Below are 19,482 nucleotides of genomic sequence, written 5' to 3' on the forward strand. Positions count from 1 at the left end.
CCTTGCTTGAACATGGCAGATGAATAGGGTACACGATTGCTATGTAGCAACTCATGAGGGAAAATAACTTAGCCCGGTGGTTTTCAATTCTTTCTTCATGTACAGCTTTCATATCCAGTTTAAAGATACACTGTTGCATAAGTGAACTGTTTCAGTAATTTACATAACTATCATCAGGTCCACTTTCACTCCCACTATTTTGCAATAAGGTTATTATAATGCAATGCAATTAAAACTGACCAAAAGCTACATGTCAGTATATTGAAAAAAGCCATTTAAGAGGTTTAACTTGTTCAGTTAAAAATAAATACTGTAAAGTAAATATATCCAATAATTGGTAAGAGTAATGTTTAAACTTTATTAATACAGTTCCGGCATAGCTCACTTGAAACAGAAATAAGGTATACACATACAACAAAAAATAACATAAATAGTTATTCCCCGAAGAACGTTTCTAACATATTGAGGTACCATATGTTGTCTTTAAGAGATGTACCATCTTGGTGTAAAAAAAGAGAAAACATCCTGCTTAGCTGTTCCATTAATTTCAAAGAGCTTTCAATCTGGTCCTTAGTAAATATGTGACAAAAAATTTAAAAAGCAATACATGCTGTATTATAACCTTGTATGATAAGTTCTGTCTTCTAGATAACATTCTGATAATGAATTTAATGTAAGTATGTAATATTTGTCATTCTTACAAAGTTGCGGGTGTAGAAAAAAAATGTACATTAGGGAAATGGGCCCCAAATCTGCAAACACTTACACACATGCTCCATTTTACTACCATGAATAGTCCCAAAACTAAAAGCTCTATGTAACAGCTAGGTACTATTATTACTACTACTCGAAGTAGTAAAATGAAGTGTGTGTGTGCACGCGTGCACAGGATCAAGGCTATAGTACAGCATCACATAATAAAAGAAAGCAATGTACCATGCAAAGAGAAAGATAAGGTGGCATATTTGAACCTTAATCTTTGCACTGTTATTCAATGAGTGCTTTGTTCACATCCGTCTAGTAAGTGTGTATTCTGTATTATATATCATATTTTAAAGAAATTACCCTTCATGTTAACAAAAATGGTGGTGGGGGGGGGAACGACATGGGGGGAAATGCATATGAAACATATCTGACTCAAAACAGAAGACAGTGGCACAACCAGGAACTTGTGGTGAAGATCTGTTACACCCTTTTTAAGATGTTTTGTTTTTGGAAAAGGGAAGCAATGGCACAGTAAGTATTGTTGTCTTTAACTTCATAAAGAAAGAGTACTTGAAGAATCTCCCTCAAAAAGTCACTTTTATAACAATGGGTCCAGAAGTGGATCGGTTTTGGAATGACTGTTTGATCCATGACCTGTGGAGGCGGATTCTATTTAGGGCACCAGGTCACTTATTATATAACTCTCGCACTGCCCACTACTTCAGGACAATGAGCAGCTTTTCTCTTATTCCACCCCCTCCAAATCACACCCCCCCCAACCTTTAAAAAAGATAGATAGCTTGGGATCTACCGGTTGGTTGGATGGTAATAAATATACGTGATGGGATTATACAGCACTTTTGGGGTTTCCACATTTCATGGGGATAGACAGCAAGAACACATGTGCAGTTTATACCAGGTTTTAATTTTATTTCTGTTGCACATTAATGCTGTCAAGAGACACCATTGAAAGCTGCAATAATTTGGTTAGATGAGTCTCTAAGATTACTCTCTAAGAAATTTTTATGTCAGTCTTCAGTAACTCTGGAAAATGAATGAATATTTATGACAGAGCTTGAATAATTTACCAGTCACTTATTAGCCAGGAGGACTAGACCCACCAGCCAGAGGTGGACGTGAAAGATAGGTGTGCAGGGGTTTGTGTGCTTACTGCTCATTGCTTTCCCAAACAGCAGCAGAGCGAAACGGATGAGGTAGTTTTGCACTACTTGCAGAACTACCAAGACATAGCTAATATTCACAACCCTGTGGGACAGCAGTGAAAACTATGATCCATAGTAAAAGTTTTTTATACTGAGCAGAAAATGATGGCTTGGGCCCATTTTTTCCTCCATGGAAAACTTCTCTCTTGCTAAATAATCAGTGGGTAAGTGTATTTTTTCCAAACACTGAGTTAAGATGCTAAATGCAAGAACAAATTGACCAACCAACACATTTTACAATACAATGGCCCATAAAAAAAAACCCACTGCAAGAAACAGGAAATGTTTTGCTCTCAGAGATATTTTGTTCTTGGTTTAAACAAATCACCTTCATGGAATATAAAATAAAATTGCAAACAAAGCATAGTCAATTTGTCACAAATCCCACACTGAATGCCTGCTATATTAGCAACTTCCCTGCATAACTTATTACAGGGAATTATTGTTAATTACAGCCAACTAATTGTCTGGCTGTTCCACTCATCAGGTGTTTATCTACAGAATGCTCACTGACAGATGAATATGACCAGTTTGGGATTTTTTTGTTTGTTTATCCTTAATTACTCCCCAATCCCCATATGAAGGAATCCTCGTCTAGCTATTCTCCAGCTGCTTTGACCCGGAAAACATACTCAGACTGTTCAGTCATGGCTCTGAGTACCCAGAGCTAACCCCACACTCAGATTTTATCTGTCATTTCAGAGCATTTCTTTTATATGGTCTCTAATTGGCCACAACCACCAAAACATTCACACAATTTACTTAGGACAGCAGGCAGACATGGTAGCTTTGGCCATGAGGTAACACCAACTTACTCATCCTTGGCACGGAAAACGATGTGAATACTATACTTCTAAAGGGACAGGAATGAGGAGGAAGAAAAGCATCTTTATACATGCTGTTTTGGAATGGTTTGGCTACTCTTATCACAACAACAACTAGTGCACTACATGCATACAGAAATATAATGATCCAGCTCCCTGTACATCCATCTGCTGTGATGAATGGAGAGAAACACGGAAGAACAGCAGAGAAAAACCCAGAAAGCAGCAAGAGAGAGAGTTGTCTTCCCTTGGTATGCTCTCTCGTTCCTGGGAGCCTGCAGGAAGCTCCATTCCATCCCCATTACAAATCTGTATGGATGGCCTAACTCCCAGAAAGAAATGAAATGCAAGACATGTCCAGAAATATACTGCCATACTATGGGAGTTAAGGCTCCAAGAAGCAGTATTAACCCCCATTCCAACATGTCCACTCTTTGTGTGCTTGTGAAAAAAAAAAAAAAAGTGAGGCGGGGATATGGTGCAGTTGTGATTTAGCAGCCACACATCCCTGGGCCTCCAGCAGGTGTCATGATGCTCCAATTAAGTTCTTTTGACAAGCATTAAAATAGTTATTAAACAAAAAAATTGTTTCACTCTTAAGATCTGGTATTAGAATCCATCACCATAGCAATTAGGGGAAAAAAAACAAAAACCAAGAACTCCTCTCCAAAGAAGAAGTCAGTATAAAGTCAGACACAATAACTTCACTAAATTGGGTGAAATAACATGGCTGTAACTGACGTCAAAACAGAATGGGATATTATCCTATTGAGGTAATGGCAAAATTAAGTTCCTTAAAAGAAACTATCCCTGTGTCACAAACCTTATTTGTTTAAGCAGGGAAGGTATACAACCAGACCTTATGCACTGATTAAATGAAAGCAAGGACAGTGCTGAATTTAAGAACTGGGTTTTATCCTGTCATTTACAGTATATTTTTTAGTTAAAGGCTAAATTATCAATTCTTGTTGCTCTTGCAAATTGAATACTATTGCCTGAAGCAAACATTTTCCTTCTAAGACCTTTCTCATGCAAACCGTTTTTCATTGAGTTCAGTGCCTCTACACAAGTCATATTACCCACAGGCTTAAGCGTTTCAGGTCCTAGCCTTTAGACTGTAAGATCTTCAGGGTAAGGACTGCACCTTCCTACATGTTTGAACCATGTTTAGCACACTTGAGAAAATATTTATTTAGATTTAAACAATAAACATCCACACAAGAACTCTAGGCACCCTAACAATTAATTAGGTTCAACCACATAATTTTGACCAACAGAGGGGGGGGAAGAAGGGGGAAAAAAACCACACAAAAACAAAAAAACAACCATACACAGGTAACAAGTTAATTCAACCAGCCAACAAAACAAAAACAAAGCCAGTCCATCTGGCTGCGATGGGACTGTAGGCTCTCTCTGCTGAAGAACAGCATCCTCCTCCCTCCCATGGAGTTCCTATTGGTGGTGGGATGCAGGGCGAGGCTGCAGGTTCTAGCAAGCAACAAAACCTGCACTGCAAGGACTAAATTCTGTTCGCCTTATTCACATAAATAGCCCGAGGGAAATCAATGGATCTACATGCACAGTGAAGATAAGCAAAGAACACGACTGGCCTTAAGACTAATATTTATATTTCTTCTGCCGCCCTCTTCTTAGCCCTCCCTCACTTATAAACAGGCGTTGGTTAAGTAAAAAGCTAACCTATTGCACCATATGGCAAACCCATAATCTAATCCTGATTGCAATTTGAGAGAGTTTCCGTGTAACTATTTCCAGTTTCTCCTTCCCCCATAAGAGAAGAACTGCCTGAATTCACATCCCGCCCTGATAGCGTACACAGTTTTCGCAAGTTTGCTTGGATGCCTAACCAAGCCAGAAAAAAAATCTGTTCAGTATGTGCTGTATAAGCAAAAGAAATTACATCCTTGAGCATCTGCAAGAAGAGATATGGATCCTTAAAAATACAAATTAATGAAAGTGCCAGTGCATTACTAACACACCAGTTCCTGCACTGATTGTACTTCATGGAGCCAAACCAAGAAAAATAATTCAAAAGACATTGTTATCCACTTCCTGAAAAGTTTAAATTTAAAAAAGTTCACACATTTAAAATTAAGGGGTAGAATAAGCAGTAGGCTGCTATAGTTTTAATTACACTGCATCATAAACCAATAAAGCAGATTTTTTTTCCTTGAGAAATAATTGCTTGGTGGTGCTGTTTAGTTTATTTCTGAAAACGATCTGTACCTCTTGTGCCTTTCACATAGCTACACATCAACACATTTTATAAGGCAACAGATTATCAACCAGTGGTACCACTTTGACAGTCCCATTCAGACATCAACAGCTCACATCCACTACACAGTTTATTATTCACTTTTGAAGACCGCATTTCAAGACACAGCTCAGAGGGATGGGGAAGGAAACACACAAAGGACTCTTTTCCATTCCCTTTTGCCTTGCCACCATGCTTTCAAGATTATACAGAGATTTCCTCCCCACTCCCACTCACAAAACTACAGGGTCCAATCGATGGCAGGAGGAGCGAGTGTTTCACTTGCTCAGCCACAAAAGATGGGCACAACATAGAGCAGTTTAACATTTCTTCTGAGTGATGACACCTCAGAAGACTGATTATGTGAACAGTATTTGTATACAAAACATCTGAAAAGTTCTAGGTTGTAACTTGAGTTTAGAACCTCCAAACTCACTAAAGAAAAGCTAAAACCTCTTACTATAATTAACACCTACTTCATTGCTAAAGTATTTATAGACTTCTTAGCATTCCCAGATATCATTCAATTTATGGCAATACAACAGTACTAGCAGACAGAGTTGTATTACTACAAGAATTATCCTACAGAAACAGAGCATGCTACTGATGCTTAGGTTATGTAAGTACTACTAATATGCTTACAAGACATTTTTCCCTATTACTTGCACATATAGACATATTCTGTGACTTCTGAATTTAACCATTTTGGCTACACAGAAATTTTTAAGGTTGGTACATACTTCTGTGTCACTTTTAATACGTAACCAGAGAGAGGCTACAAAGAGATTACACCGCAGGAGAACTCCGAAGGGTAATTTCTCATAGCTAAAAATTTAAGACTTTATATGTAATGTTATCTCTCACATTTCTGACACATCATCTCTCACATTTGTCCTTTTTATGTCTAAATTAACAGTGTTTTTTCGAACTGCTTTTTAATCTAGATCACAATTACATTATAACTACATATTAAAAAAAAATCCCTCTGGCACAACAATTTTGAGCTAGTACCATTACTATGCAATTAAGATAAGCCTGACATGGAAGAAGCAAATATCTCAAAGGAGTATCAGATGTTACAAATTTCTAGAGGGAAAAGAAGTGACATCGCATGGTTTCAGTACATCAACCTGTTAAGAGTTTAAGTTTCCAATTCTCAAAACCAACACTGAAGGTCAAACTCTTATTTGCTAGCAAAGCTTAATCTGTTCAAATATCCTTTCACCATGTTCCTAATAAGAGAATGCAATATAGTTACTATAAGCTGATACTCAGGAGATGGACATTCTCTGCATTTTTAAGAGTGGAATACTTTTAAAGATTTGCACAAAGCATGTATCACTTAAGGAGATATTTGCCTACTTGCAACAGGCAGACTAACATCACAGCAAAAATTTGTTTTCACACTGTCTCCAGACTATTTACTCACACTACTGAATACAAAGAGATAAAATCGCGTCTTCTTAGGCTACTTCTACACTAATAGTGCTACAGTGGCACACTGCACTGATGCAGCTGCGCCATTGTCGCACTTCTGGCTAAAACGCTCTAAGCCGTCGGCTTAATTACTACACGAGAGGCGGTAGCTATGTTGGTGGGAGAGTACTGTCTACACCATCGCTTAGCTTGGTATAATTTACATCGCTCAGGGGTGTGGATTATTCACACAGGGGGTATGGTTATACTGAAGTAAATTCTAGTTTAGACAAGGTCCAGATGTGCAAACAAAACACCATGATAAACAGACAACTACTTGTTCTCTCTTTCATCATGTAGCAGACTGAAGATAAGGATATAGAGAATTCATCAGTGACTATAGTGAAGTTTATCAGCCGCCTTGGGTAAATTAAAAATAGCAACTGTCAGTGGCGATTCCTCCTCATTTCACGAACCAATGAGCACATATAGCCTGATTTTCAGCTACACCAAGCACAGACAACTCTAACTGACATCAATGAGACGGGCAGACACTCAGCACATATCTGAATCACACCCATACCTTCTTGGGAGTTTTAAATCTAAAGTATTTCTTTTTTCTGACGAGACAAGAATTTTTGGTTTGTATATTAATTATTAGAATGATACACATAGGGGAAAAAAGACCAGAGAAAAACAGTGTAACACAAGGCAGTTACACTGTTTTTCTCCAGTCTTTTTTCCCCTAAGTGTAACACAAGGCAGTTACCTTATTTAAAAGTATATTTTTATTTACCTCACGGGTGGGCCCATTTCCTAGTAGATGCTTATTAGGCACCTGTCACTTTATAACTTTATTCCTACTACTTTTAAAAAATATTTGTTTTATTTTAAAAATGATTGGGATAAAAAAGCCTTCATGCACAAGGAGTATTCATAAATTCATGTCTGACAACTATGAAGTCTTATGAAATAAATTTTATTTAAGTTATTTTGTCAGTTTTTTTTAACATATTGCAATACCAATGCATTTTCTCTCTCTAATCTAGAAAAAGAAGTGACATTGTAACAATCTAAGGGCTTGTCTACACATACAGCGCTGAAGAGTGCATGTGGTGAAGATGCTCTATAATGACGGGAGAGAGCTCTCCCACTAACGTAATAAAACCACCTCTGAGAGAGGCAGTAAATATTTGAGGAGAAGCTCTTCCACTGACATAGCGCTGTCCACACTGGTGCTTATGTTGGTGTAATTTATGTCGCTCGGGTGGGGGCGCACGTGGTTTATTCACCCCTGAGTGACATAAATTATGCCAACATAAGCTGTAGTGCAGACAGTGTAGCTTTTTTGGGGATTTCACAAAAATAATAAAAACAAGCTGCAGAAAAAGTCATTATAGGACAATGGACCAAATCACACCCAACTTAGGTAAACAGGGATGTAGCTATAACTGTACTCTTGCTTTGGTAAGTTGTCACTATAATTAATTAAGCAATACCTCCGGTATTGAAACAACTTCCATCAGCAAAGACAAGCCTATCTTTATGGAGGCAAACACATTTTGATAAGTCCATTAAGTTGGAATATTAAAGTTTGATCAGCAGTACTAAAAAAATAATCTCATAGTAAGCACGCAATAATTCGGCAAACTCATACACCAACAAAAGCATTGGAACTGAATAAAAGTAGAGACACTACAGAAGAGTATTTAAAATGCACGGTCACACAGCTTGCAACTGCAGGCAGAATTTAAATGAACAGAAAAGCTTCAGTAAATTTGTTGCTCTTTCACAATAATCGGCATCCTGGCTAGAACTGAATCTGCATCACCATTATGAAATTTCATGGTTAGACGATTGATTACTATGTTGTTTATTCCTTATACAGATGTCATAAGCAAGCTTAAATTTGTATTAGAGAAAAAACGTTTGTATATGTAATGAAACATTTGCAACAATTGAGAGCAGTTTTTTGAATAGACATTTCTGATAAAAATAATATTTGATCTGGACGTCTCCCAAGATTGTTCTACACATACACACATGCTTAGGATAATGACAGATTAGCCAACACGCACAGGAATAAATCATGTACAGCTGAGACAATTACAGGGGATCCCATAGTATCAATACTTCTGTGGTCCTTTATTTGCATTTCCCACCCCCCAGAATAAAAATACACCAGTAGGATGATGAAGCAAAGTTTACTATTCTTGGGTAAAGGCACTGTGGTCAGTAGTAAACAAACTAAGAAGTGTTTCTTCAGCCAGGGCATATTGCTATTCCTTACATTAGCTTAAAACATCTCTGGATTTTATGACAAGCCAAGATGGTTTTAAATTGAAACTAATAAAGGAGGTTTAACTTCTGCAGTGCATTTAGCAATACATTTTTAATGGATCTTCCTCATTAAAATAGTAACAAATTTTTATTTTGTAATACTTCTGACAATAACTATATGATAAAAAGGAAGAATCAAAGTATTTTACAACTAAAAATAGAACACTGAAAGAGTCCTTAATTTGAAACTCATTCAATGAGCCTGAGGGCACCTGTACAGTGCCTTCTCAAAAGGTGTTCGAGGTACTTTATGATGCCTATAAATAAGCACACCATATTCCACTGAACTATTAAAATCAGTGCATTCATTCACCTACCTTATTTGTGACTGCCACACACACACTATCTCTAAGTAAGGGGAGAAACAGCGTGGCTTTGCAAGACTACAGCCTCCAGCACTGCCAACCCCCAGTGTTAAAAAACTATGAGTCACGCCCCAAACATATTGGTTTAAAAATAATAAAAATGGGGTCCTTCCTATTTGCCTTCTGGTTTTTGAGCCTTTAGGTTTCACATTTGCAAGCTTTTATTTGCAACCATGAGGGCTGAAAGCTTATTTAAAAAAAAGGAAAGCGAGATTCTCACAAAACTTAAAAAAATATTTTCTACTGAAGTGCCATATTATCAATAAGAAAAAGGCTAATGTTAGGAACACGAGAATTGCCAGCCTGGATCAGACTCAAGGTCTAATCTAGTAGCCAGCATTAGATGCTTCTGAGGAAGGGGTATCCCCCAGTAAGCAGCTGTGGGATCATTTCCCTCACAGATTAGGTTTCATCCTGGTCCCTAATAGTTAGAGATGGCGTAAACCCTGAAGCAAGAGATTCAATATACTTTTCAAAATTTGTTAGCACTACCTGTGAACATTTTTGTTTGTGCATACAGAGTACATATGTATTCACATTGACATAACCAGGTTAAGTTATGCCCCTTGCAAAATTTACATTTAAATTGCAAATATTTTGATACTAAAATTATACAATATTTACTCCAGATTCACTGGGCCAGTAACAACAAACTTAAAAAAAAAAATCCTGCAGTTCACAAAAGACAAAACACAAACAGATCCCACACACAATTGACTTCATTTAACATTAAGCTGAAGGCTCTTAAAAGCCAAAGAACACTACAAACACTAGCCAACAGTTTGGGCTTACTACCAGAAGTTGTGCATTTAATAGCATTCAACAAATAGGCTTTATATAGACAGTGTAAAACCTACAGCTCTTAACTACTATAAGTCTCTTGATCTGACTTTTTTTTCCCACTTGGAACAGAATAATTCAACACATATGCCTTGAATCTTCATTAAACAGAGAACAGTTAAAAAAATTAGATGGATTCTCCCATATCTTTATATGGGGAGTACCATTTTGGTTTTAGTAAAATAATTAAAGATCATATGACAGATATACAGAGCTTCTAAAATGTAAAGTGGATTTCTCTCTGTATACAAACAATATATTGCAATTTAAGTTACCTGTTTGAATAACATACGTCAAAGCACAACACAAAATTATTTCAGATCCCTATTTAAAATCTCGGACACATATACATGCAGACTGTTAGACATATAAGTATGACGTTAGAAGGTATTAATTAGCAATTATCAAATTCTAAATTCCTATTAGTTTGAATTATTTAAGACAGCAACATATATTGTTTAAAGTCACATCCTTATTTGAATTATACCTTCTAGAACACACTGGTATCTTAAAGAAAATAAGATGGGACAACATGACTATGTATAGGAACAAGAAATTAAATCTGCATGCATTCTCTAGATCTAGGTCAATACATTTTGCTTCAGTCCATAGTAATGAATTTCTGTATGACATGGAAGTACTACCAGTACCATTAGGAGTCCCTTAACCTGTGTTGTATGATCACCTCATTCTTCTGTATTCACACTCAGGGTATGTCTACCTTACAGCCACTACAGTGGCACACCTATGGCTCTGCAGCTGTGCCACTGTAGCGCCATAGTGTAGACACTTCCCACATTGATAGAAGGGTTTTTTGTGTCATTGTGGGTAAACCACCTCTCCGAGAGCCCGAGCTAGGTAAATGGAAACATTCTTCTGTTCATCTAGTCAAGTCTATACAGGATTCTCACAAAACTTAAAAAAATATTTTCTACTGAAGTGCCATAGGCTGACCTAACTACACTGCAGAAGGCACAATGTTTTTCACAGCCTAAGAGACATAGCTAAAAAGCTTTGCCCAAGCATCACACAAAAGCCCCCCCCCCCAATATTATAATACTATTAATAGGGATATTAATCACTAGATTCCTTTCACAATTTATGATGGTTATTGGCCAGCTTGATAGCTATTCACAAACACACTGTACAATCTTTCAGGACCTACTGTACCTGCCGAGTTCTTCTCCAGTCTCATAGTAATCATCCAGGTTCTCCTGCCTGAAGACAGTCATGATAGCTGTCACCCTTCAGAAAAACCCAGCCGACTTCAGCACTTTTCCCTTCCAGCTCATCACCACATCTCTGTAGGACCCAATGACACTTCATGCACTACTGTGCGCCCTGGAGAGAGGGGAAGAGGTAGGGGAGAGCCTGGGTTTGTAAGAGGGCTGCGTGGGGTGGTGCACATCACACACGCAGACTGACAGTAGCCAATCTCCCAGCTAAGGTTACACAGAAATCCCCACGGGGATTTAAGGGATTAATCACAAAGCGCGTGTGGCCCTGAATCCCTCGCTCTGCTCCGCGCAGAGCAGAAGGGCCCGAGCCCCGCGTCCACTCCCGCACTCCCCCAGTGCGGAGCCGAAGAAGGAAACCTGCGAACCGCGCCTCCCAAGTCCCGGCTCTGCGGCGGACACATGGGCAGGAGCAGGAATGCGGCCGGCAGCCTTCTCGGCTCAGAGCCTCCGCTTCTCCCCGCGGCTTCCTCCCCTGCGCCTTCTCCCGCCGCGGCACCCAGCCGCTCCCGGGCAGGCACTTCCCCGCCGCACGGACGCCACATTCCTCAGTGACCCCCCTCCTCCCCCCCGTTACCCGGCCAACGAAGACGTGCTGCCAGGCGGAGCCGCCGGGGCTACCGCGCCTCCACACACGCCAAGCTAGCAAAGGCGAGGGGCGAACCCGCCCAGGCGGCAGGGACTCCGGGCATCCCCGCGAGCCTCCAACGCACCTGATTCCCGGGCGCGGGGGGGGAGACGGGGGACGACGCCTCTTGCGTCTAGTGGCAGGAGCCTCGGCCTTTCCCCTGCCGGCAGAGCTGCCCGAGGCTGGGGGGGGGGAGCCCCCCTCCCACCCCAATCGTGCTGCGGCAGGGCGAGGGGACGGGGACGCGGCCGCAGCGCCGGGAGAACCCGCCCGCCCGCTCCCCGGCGCCACTCACTGCAGCTGCCGGGGGCTCGGCCGCGGCAGGCAGGAACTGGGACGCGGCGCCAACCTCCCCGCGGCCCGGCGTTCGCTGGAGCAGCGCGCAAGGGAGCCGCGCAGGGCTGGGGAGCGGGGCTCCGCAGCGCGGCCAATGAGAAACCGCCCGCCGCCGCCCCCCTTCCGCCGCCTTCTCCTCCCCTTCTGGCCGCGGCCTGCCCCGGCCGTGGGGTGGGACCGCCGCTCGCTCACAGGTGCCCGGCCAAGGTGCGGGAGGCGCCGGCTCTGGGGCCCTGACTCCCGGAGGCTTAGCCCTGGGCGGGAGCCGGGCGCGGGGGAGGCACCAGCACGGTCGAGCAGGTTCCTTGCGGCGGAGCCCGCTGGGATGTGGTACGGGTGGGACTGTGGAGCGGCAAGGACCCCCGGAGAGGACTGTGAAATCTCGGGGCGGTTGAAGCGAGAACCGGCTCCCGGTGCTCGGGGGTGGCTGTTAACCCTCCCCTCTAATTCAGGGGCGGGGCTGCCCGTCGGGATCAGCTTCTGGGGGCAGGTGCAGAAACCCCAAAGAGAAGTTCTCCCTGGCTCCTGCCTTCGCTGGCCCCCTGGAAGAGAAAACCTCTCGCGGATCCACCTGCCTTCCTCACAACCCCAGAAACCCCTTTCCCCCCTTAGTCCTCAAAGCATTTCACCCTGCGGCCCGACCCACGGGGTGGTATGGGACTGCCCATTGTGGAGTGACCGTGATGGCAGGCAAGTTGTTGACCTTCCTAAGAGCCAGGTTATGAGCAGCCCTTGCGTGGGCACAGTGAGAGATTGGGCACCTAAGGAGTCTTCTTCTCCTAGTTCCCCCCCCCCCCTTTTGCATGGGCCATACAATGGCTAGTCAAAACAGCAGCCCATCCACAAGGATTGCTCACCATCTGTTGTCTCTCACCCCAAAGGAGATGGTGATGAGGCAAAGCCCTGCAGGACTCTCTCCCACACCACCCCACAGAATGGGGCTGGTACACCCAACTAAGGGCAATCTGTGCTGTACATTAGCGCACACACCCCATACACAGAAAGAGCAGCCACAGAAGAGATTACAGTTCCTGAGGCACAATCTCTCTTTGTAAATTGTACCTGCACTAGTGGTGTGACTCTACAGCACCCTTTCTGCAGGGCTGCATCCAAAATACACAATCCAGCTTTAAATGTATGCTGAGAGCCAATGCATCAGTGGTAAAAATCATACAGCATCTGGCACAAAGTGGAACACACAGTATGCACCCTACGATGCCTCTACTGCATCCACTAATTTCAAAGATGGGTAAGTATTATTTTGGCTCCGTGAGGTCTGGATGTCTGAAAGTATGTGACCATCATGCAGTAGTAACTAGCATTTTTTCCCTGAAATAGATTTAATTGGGTTTTCAGGGCATCACATATTATATTTGATTTTCCTCAATTGTCCCCTTATTTGCACTCACCATTGCCAAGTTTTCTTTTTTCGAAAATTTGGTGTCTGTTTTTCAGTAGTAAATTGGCATGGCATCATGCCAGGCAAGAAGTTTACCTACGGCTGAAATTTTTGAGTCAAATTCTTCAGTACAAGTTGCTACCATTTCCTGCACAACCCCTGGTGTACAACCCCCAGGGAACATATGACCCTGAGTAACAAAACAGTTTATAACTTCCCTCTGAACTATCAGAACTTTTAGAAAATGAAGTGCTCATCAAAGGTGAAGAGAAGTTCAACGCAGTCATGTGCCTGTACACATACTTAATTTAGCACCTGAGGCAACCTGGCCTACTTGTACTATAAATGGGTGCTGAGAGTAGGAGACCTGGATTTTGACTTTACCACTGAGTTACTATGTGACTTTGGGCAAGTATTTAAACTCTCTGTGCCACAACCGACCTCATTTGCCAGATGGAGATAATATAATTGAATGGATCCCTCAGTTTCAAATCTTACAGGGCCCTTGCCAAAGAGTGGAAGGGTGTGGACTTTTCAGACAGAAAAGAGCTCAGAAATGTATACTGAGGATTCCTAATATATTTGTAACCAACTGTGAAGGAACACAGTGCTGCACTTAATCTCTAGCACATCATCTATGGCTTTCATCTCTCTGTAATGAATGTTCAAACTCATGATTTCTATGGTTTGCTGCACCTTTCCCTCCCCTCCCCTCCCCCATGTATCCCATGGTTTAGTACAGACAGTCAATAAACTTTTAAAAAGTTCATTACAGTTTTAGAGATATTCTCGACCCTTAAAATGGAGAATACCATTAGAACCAGCAATATCTCTAGAACTGGAATGTACTTTTAAATTATTTGAAAAAATAATTAAACATGTTTCTGCTCCTTCATTTTTTTCCACAGCAGACAAATGTGGTCCTGAGCTAATAGAAAGATACATACAAAAAGTAAAAAAGGTATTTTGTGTGAATTATTGCAAATGTTAATGTTGGCCTTTTTTTTTTAATTATAAAACCCCATTTTTACTTGTTTGGAATGTATTTGATATAAAGAGACAACATCAACTTGAAATTTAGTCAGTTAAATGACAAACATTTAAAAGTAGTTTGGGGTATTACACTTGTCGCATAATACTCCTGTCAATGTGATTTATAATCTCATTTTCTTTTTATTTTTTCTCGTTTTTGCTATGTGAAAGGCGTACACCAAAAACAGAAATGGAATAAGGCCCTGATTCAGCAAAACATTTAAGTACGTGAGTAGTTCCTTTGCTATTCAGTGTGCTTAAGTACTTTGCTGAATCAGGGCCTTAGGAATCAGTGACATTGACTATATGCAAAATGTAGTCAAATACTCAAAGCAAACAAACAAAAAAAGAAAACACCCTGTCCCCCACCATAATCTCTCAGTTATGGTAACCTTAGCTGTTTATTGTAACAATGGTAGGTAAAAGATTTGGAGAGAGAAGTGTGGTTTTTAAGTTGATAGTGTCCTGCTAAGTATTTTTAATGGATTGCCAGATGAGGAATTATTATGGTGTTTGGAGGGATCAGCTTTGTTTACAGGTGGAAGCTTCAGAATTACTTAAAAAAACCAGATAAGTCAGAAGGTCCAGGCAGTAAGATTGATTTGACCAAAGAGTTCTGCTGTTGGCCCAGTCTTTTATGGTAATTTGGCAACAAAAGTTTAATTTCTACAGCTACCCAGGCCTAGAAAAGAGTAGCATAGAACAATAAATGAATTGATACAAACAATAATACCTTTATAATAGTGCCCTTCATCCCAAATATCGGGGTAGCTGTGTTAGTCTGTATCCACAAAAACAACAAGGTGGCACCTTAAAGACTAACAGATCTATTTGGGCATAAGCTTTCGTGGGTAAAAAAATACTTCTTCAGATGCATGGAGTGAAAATTACAGATGCAGGCATTATATACTGACAGGTTTCAGAGTAACAGCCGTGTTAGTCTGTAGTTGCAAAAAGAAAAGGAGTACTTGTGGCACCTTAGAGACTAACCAATTTATTTGAACATGCTAGCTAGCTCACAAAAGCTCATGTTCAAATAAATTGGTTAGTCTCTAAGGTGCCACAAGTACTCCTTTTCTTTTTGCATTATATACTGACATATGAAGAGAAGGGAGTTACCTCACAAGTGGAGAACCAGTGTTGACAGGGCCAATTCGATCAGGGTGGATGTAGTCACATTTGGGGACAACTTATATCTTCAAATCAGTGGTACTGCTATGGGTACCCGCATAGCCCCACAGTATGCCAACATTTTTATGGCTGACTTAGAACAACGCTTCCCCTCTTGTCCCCTAGCACGCTTCCTCTACTTGCGCTACATTGATGGCATCTTCATCATATGGACCCAAGGGAAGGAGGCTCTTGAAGAATTCCACCTGGATTTCAACAATTTCCACCCCACCAGCAACCTCAGCCTGGACCAGTCACCACAAGAGATCCACTTCCTGGACACTACTGTGCAAATAAGTGATGGTCACATAAACACCACCCTATACTGGAAACCTACTGACCACTATACTTACCTACATGCCTCCAACTTCCATCCAGGACACATCACACGATCCATTGTCTACAGCCAAACCCTAAGATACAACCGAATTTGCTTCCAATTCCTCAGACAGAGACAAACACCTACAAGATCTTTATCAAGCATTCTTAAAACTACAATGCCCACCTGGGGAAGTGAGGAAACAGATTGGCAGAGCAAGACGGGTACCCAGAAATCACCTACTACAGAACAGGCCAAAAAAGGAAAATAACAGAACACCACTGGCCATCACGTACAACCTCCAGCTAAAACTTCTTAAGCACATTATCAACGATCTACAACCTATCCTGGAAAACAATCCTTCACTTTCACAGATCTTGGGAGGCAGGCCAACCTAGGGTGGGCTTAGATTGCCATCAGAATCAGGGAGCCACAAGAGGTTCCCTGATGGCTCCTCCCTGCTGTGCCAAAAGGAAATGGTACAGCAGAGAATCTGGGCCAATATATCCATTTCCAAACATATCTTCACTTGATTTATCATTGGGTGGGGTCATATGTGAGGCTGAGCAGGTACCTTATAGATTCATCTACAAGGACTAATAGATGATCTATTATTATGTTTCCGAGATTTAAATAGTTGTTTTGTTCCTGTGAAATTTCTGAAACAGAATAGCTGTTGTGTACCTATGTGCTGTACAACATAATAGCTGCTGTGTACGTATGCATCCAGCTGACTGTGTAGGATTTTAAATCCTGAGCCTTGTAAGGGCTTTCCTTCTCCAAACACCCTAGAGGTTTGTCAGCTGCAGATATAACATGTGAGACAAGTGGCATTCCCCTGTCATTTATTGTCACAAGAAAAACAAGTTCTCTTAGTCAGTGGTTGTCTAAAGTTGCTCACTGGAATGGAAAATACCTACACAAAATTTTGACCAAGATTTAAAAAAATAGATCCGTCTAAGAGCTGGGGAGTGTGGGTCTGAGATAAGCACTACTTCCTCATTGCCAGTGGTGCCCCAGGCAGGGTTGCCACCAAGAAGTATGGAGAGGCTAAGCCCTGCAGGAAGTCCCAACCTGAGGGACATAAGTGACAGCCCTGAGTCCTTCATTGGCTGACACTCTTCCTATAAACCAGGCGGCCATCTCTGGGCATTGTCTGAGCAACATGGCTTGTTGGTGTGCTTTTTCCCTAGACCCTGCCTTGCTGCCCTCACTGTGACTTGCCTGGCTCTCAACCTCAGCCCAGCTCTCGACCTTTATCTTCATTTGTGTCTTTGTCTTAGGACTGTTGCTGACCCTAGTTCAAGACCCTGGCCTGACCTAATCCTCATTGTCACCTCACACTCAATATGGCAAAGGACTCTGACTTTTGGTTTTGACTTGGCCTGGCCCTGAAGTGATCTTTGACTCTTCAGCCCTGATACTGAGCAGCTCACCCCATGCCCACAGGTCACCCTGACCTAGCCTTGACATTCCTCAAGTTAGGCTTCTAGGGCTTGATCCTGCAATGGACTGAGCCCTCTGAACCCATCTTAGTAAAGCACTAGCCTCATAATTAATTTAAGCACGTGCTTATGTGCTTTGCTGGAGTGGGACCAGAGTGCTCAGCACCTTGCAGGATTCAGCCCCTAAATTCTTACTTAGATTCTTAAATAAGTGGGATGATTTTCAAAACTGCTGAGCACCCAGTAGCTCTTACAGACTTCAGTTCCTGGGGAGTAGGCACAGTTATGGCCACCTATTAACATTTGGACTGACTAGTTGCACTGAGGGTAGCAAGTTGATCTTTGTTGATCTTTTTCTTAACATAATTGTATTCTAGCTGAAAGAATAGGCTTGGAGGGTCTGGATACACTAATTCTCAATATTTTTTGTTTCCCTTCAGCGTATTAAAATAGAAAATGAGTGCCTTTTTGCTATTCTCAACATAAATGTATAAACACATTTTCTGATAATTATATCCATGATACTATCTAAACAATATTCATGTAAATAATGTAATGTTTTATGAATGTAATGGAATCTAAATGGACATTGGAAAGATCAAAAAGCTTGTTAGCTTTAAATATTCCTAAATTTAAAAATACATACAGTACATTAACATTGATTGTCTTGTACCTGGAACTCTGTTTAATAGCTAATTTAAACTGACAAGCAATGAAAAGCAGGTCTGTGCTATGGCTCTTATATCTCTTGACTTTAGGATTTTGTGTGGTTGCAAAAAGAGCTAATAGATAATATTGTATTGCCAGGACAAGCATGCAATGAAATAGTTTATTCAAGTACAGACATTTATTTTTCATTAGATGAGCAATTTCTGTTACACAAAACAAAAGCATAATATAAATAAAAGGTTTAGAGGTAGTACAAGATCTATTCAAAGTTGGTCAGGGCATGTAAAAAAGCAACAATAATGATCTACCAAAGAATATATATTATATAAACAACTTATTAATTAAATAGTACATAATGCTTTGGCCAATTAATGAAAATATAAGAAACGGAAACTTTCAATAATACACATTTGAAATATATTTTGAACCAGATCTTCAGCTCATGTAAATCAGTGTGCCTGCATTGAAATGGCTGAGGATCTGACCCTTTATGTTTTATATATCTATATAAATAAAACACAAATCAACAGTTTAACTTAAGCACTTGGTTTGATTCTCAGAGGAGAGAAATGTGCTCAGTTTGCTGTGACTCTCACCAGAATTCATATGATCACTCAAGGCCCCATTCTGCTCCCCCTCACTCACACTGAGTAGCACCTTACTCCAAAACTAGTCCCCTTAGAATCAATGGGATCAAGCATGGAGTAAGGTACTACTCAATGTGAGAAAAGCTGTCAGAACAGAGCCCTAAAGAAATATCACTACAGCTAGCTATAGAGGCTCATAATTCATGCTGCTATGGTAGCTTTATATATCATTTCAAAATAAAATAGAGGCCTGTAATTTTTTTGCTAATGCAATTATTTTGAATTAAACTATATTCTGTTCTGACATGCCATGTGTGGGAGATGTTCTGCTCAGCCTGTAGATTTCAAAATTACAACATATATCAAGTTGCTGTGGTGCAAGGGTGAGGTGGCACACTGTGTTCATGTAATAGCATTTCACCTCAGGGGACCAAGGTTCAACTTTAAATCTGAAATTGCTTTGGCAGTGTCAATCTAATATAGATGTTTGCTCCCTCCCCCATCACCAAATCACTACACATTCTGGCACAACTGACATTGGCAGTTAGTGTATACTCAGAAGAGATACAATTATAGGACTCTGGATGGAGGTACATTCATGGATATTATTTGAGGCCAATTGGACAGGAGACGTTTTGCACAGTGTACCAGTCTATCTCTAAACAATTCAAGAATTT

At 40.9% G+C, this 19,482-nt stretch overlaps 1 protein-coding gene across 5 annotated transcripts in view; it reads right to left on the bottom strand.

Moving 5' to 3' along the window:
- The window catches only part of DAPK1 (death associated protein kinase 1), a 123,554-nt gene extending 111,325 nt beyond the window's left edge, over positions 1 to 12,229 (bottom strand). Inside the window, exons 1-2 of one of the 5 annotated variants that reach the window (XM_084628387.1) lie at positions 12,144 to 12,229; positions 11,156 to 11,326 (exon numbers count right to left, since the gene is read on the bottom strand). In XM_084628387.1, the coding sequence (XP_084484513.1) occupies positions 11,156 to 11,217 (62 nt within the window). In that variant the 5' untranslated portion in view covers positions 11,218 to 11,326; positions 12,144 to 12,229. Of the gene's footprint in view, positions 1 to 11,155; positions 11,327 to 11,580; positions 11,721 to 11,797; positions 11,876 to 11,933; positions 12,120 to 12,143 lie in introns of those variants that run through there. The other 4 variants (XM_084628388.1, XM_084628389.1, XM_084628391.1 and 1 more) reach the window with 4 other exon arrangements.
- Positions 12,230 to 19,482: the final 7,253 nt, after the last annotated feature.

Source organism: Lepidochelys olivacea (genome assembly GCF_965140295.1).
Source record: "Lepidochelys olivacea isolate rLepOli2 genome assembly, chromosome: 5".
In the NCBI taxonomy this organism is placed as follows: Eukaryota; Metazoa; Chordata; order Testudines; family Cheloniidae; genus Lepidochelys; species Lepidochelys olivacea.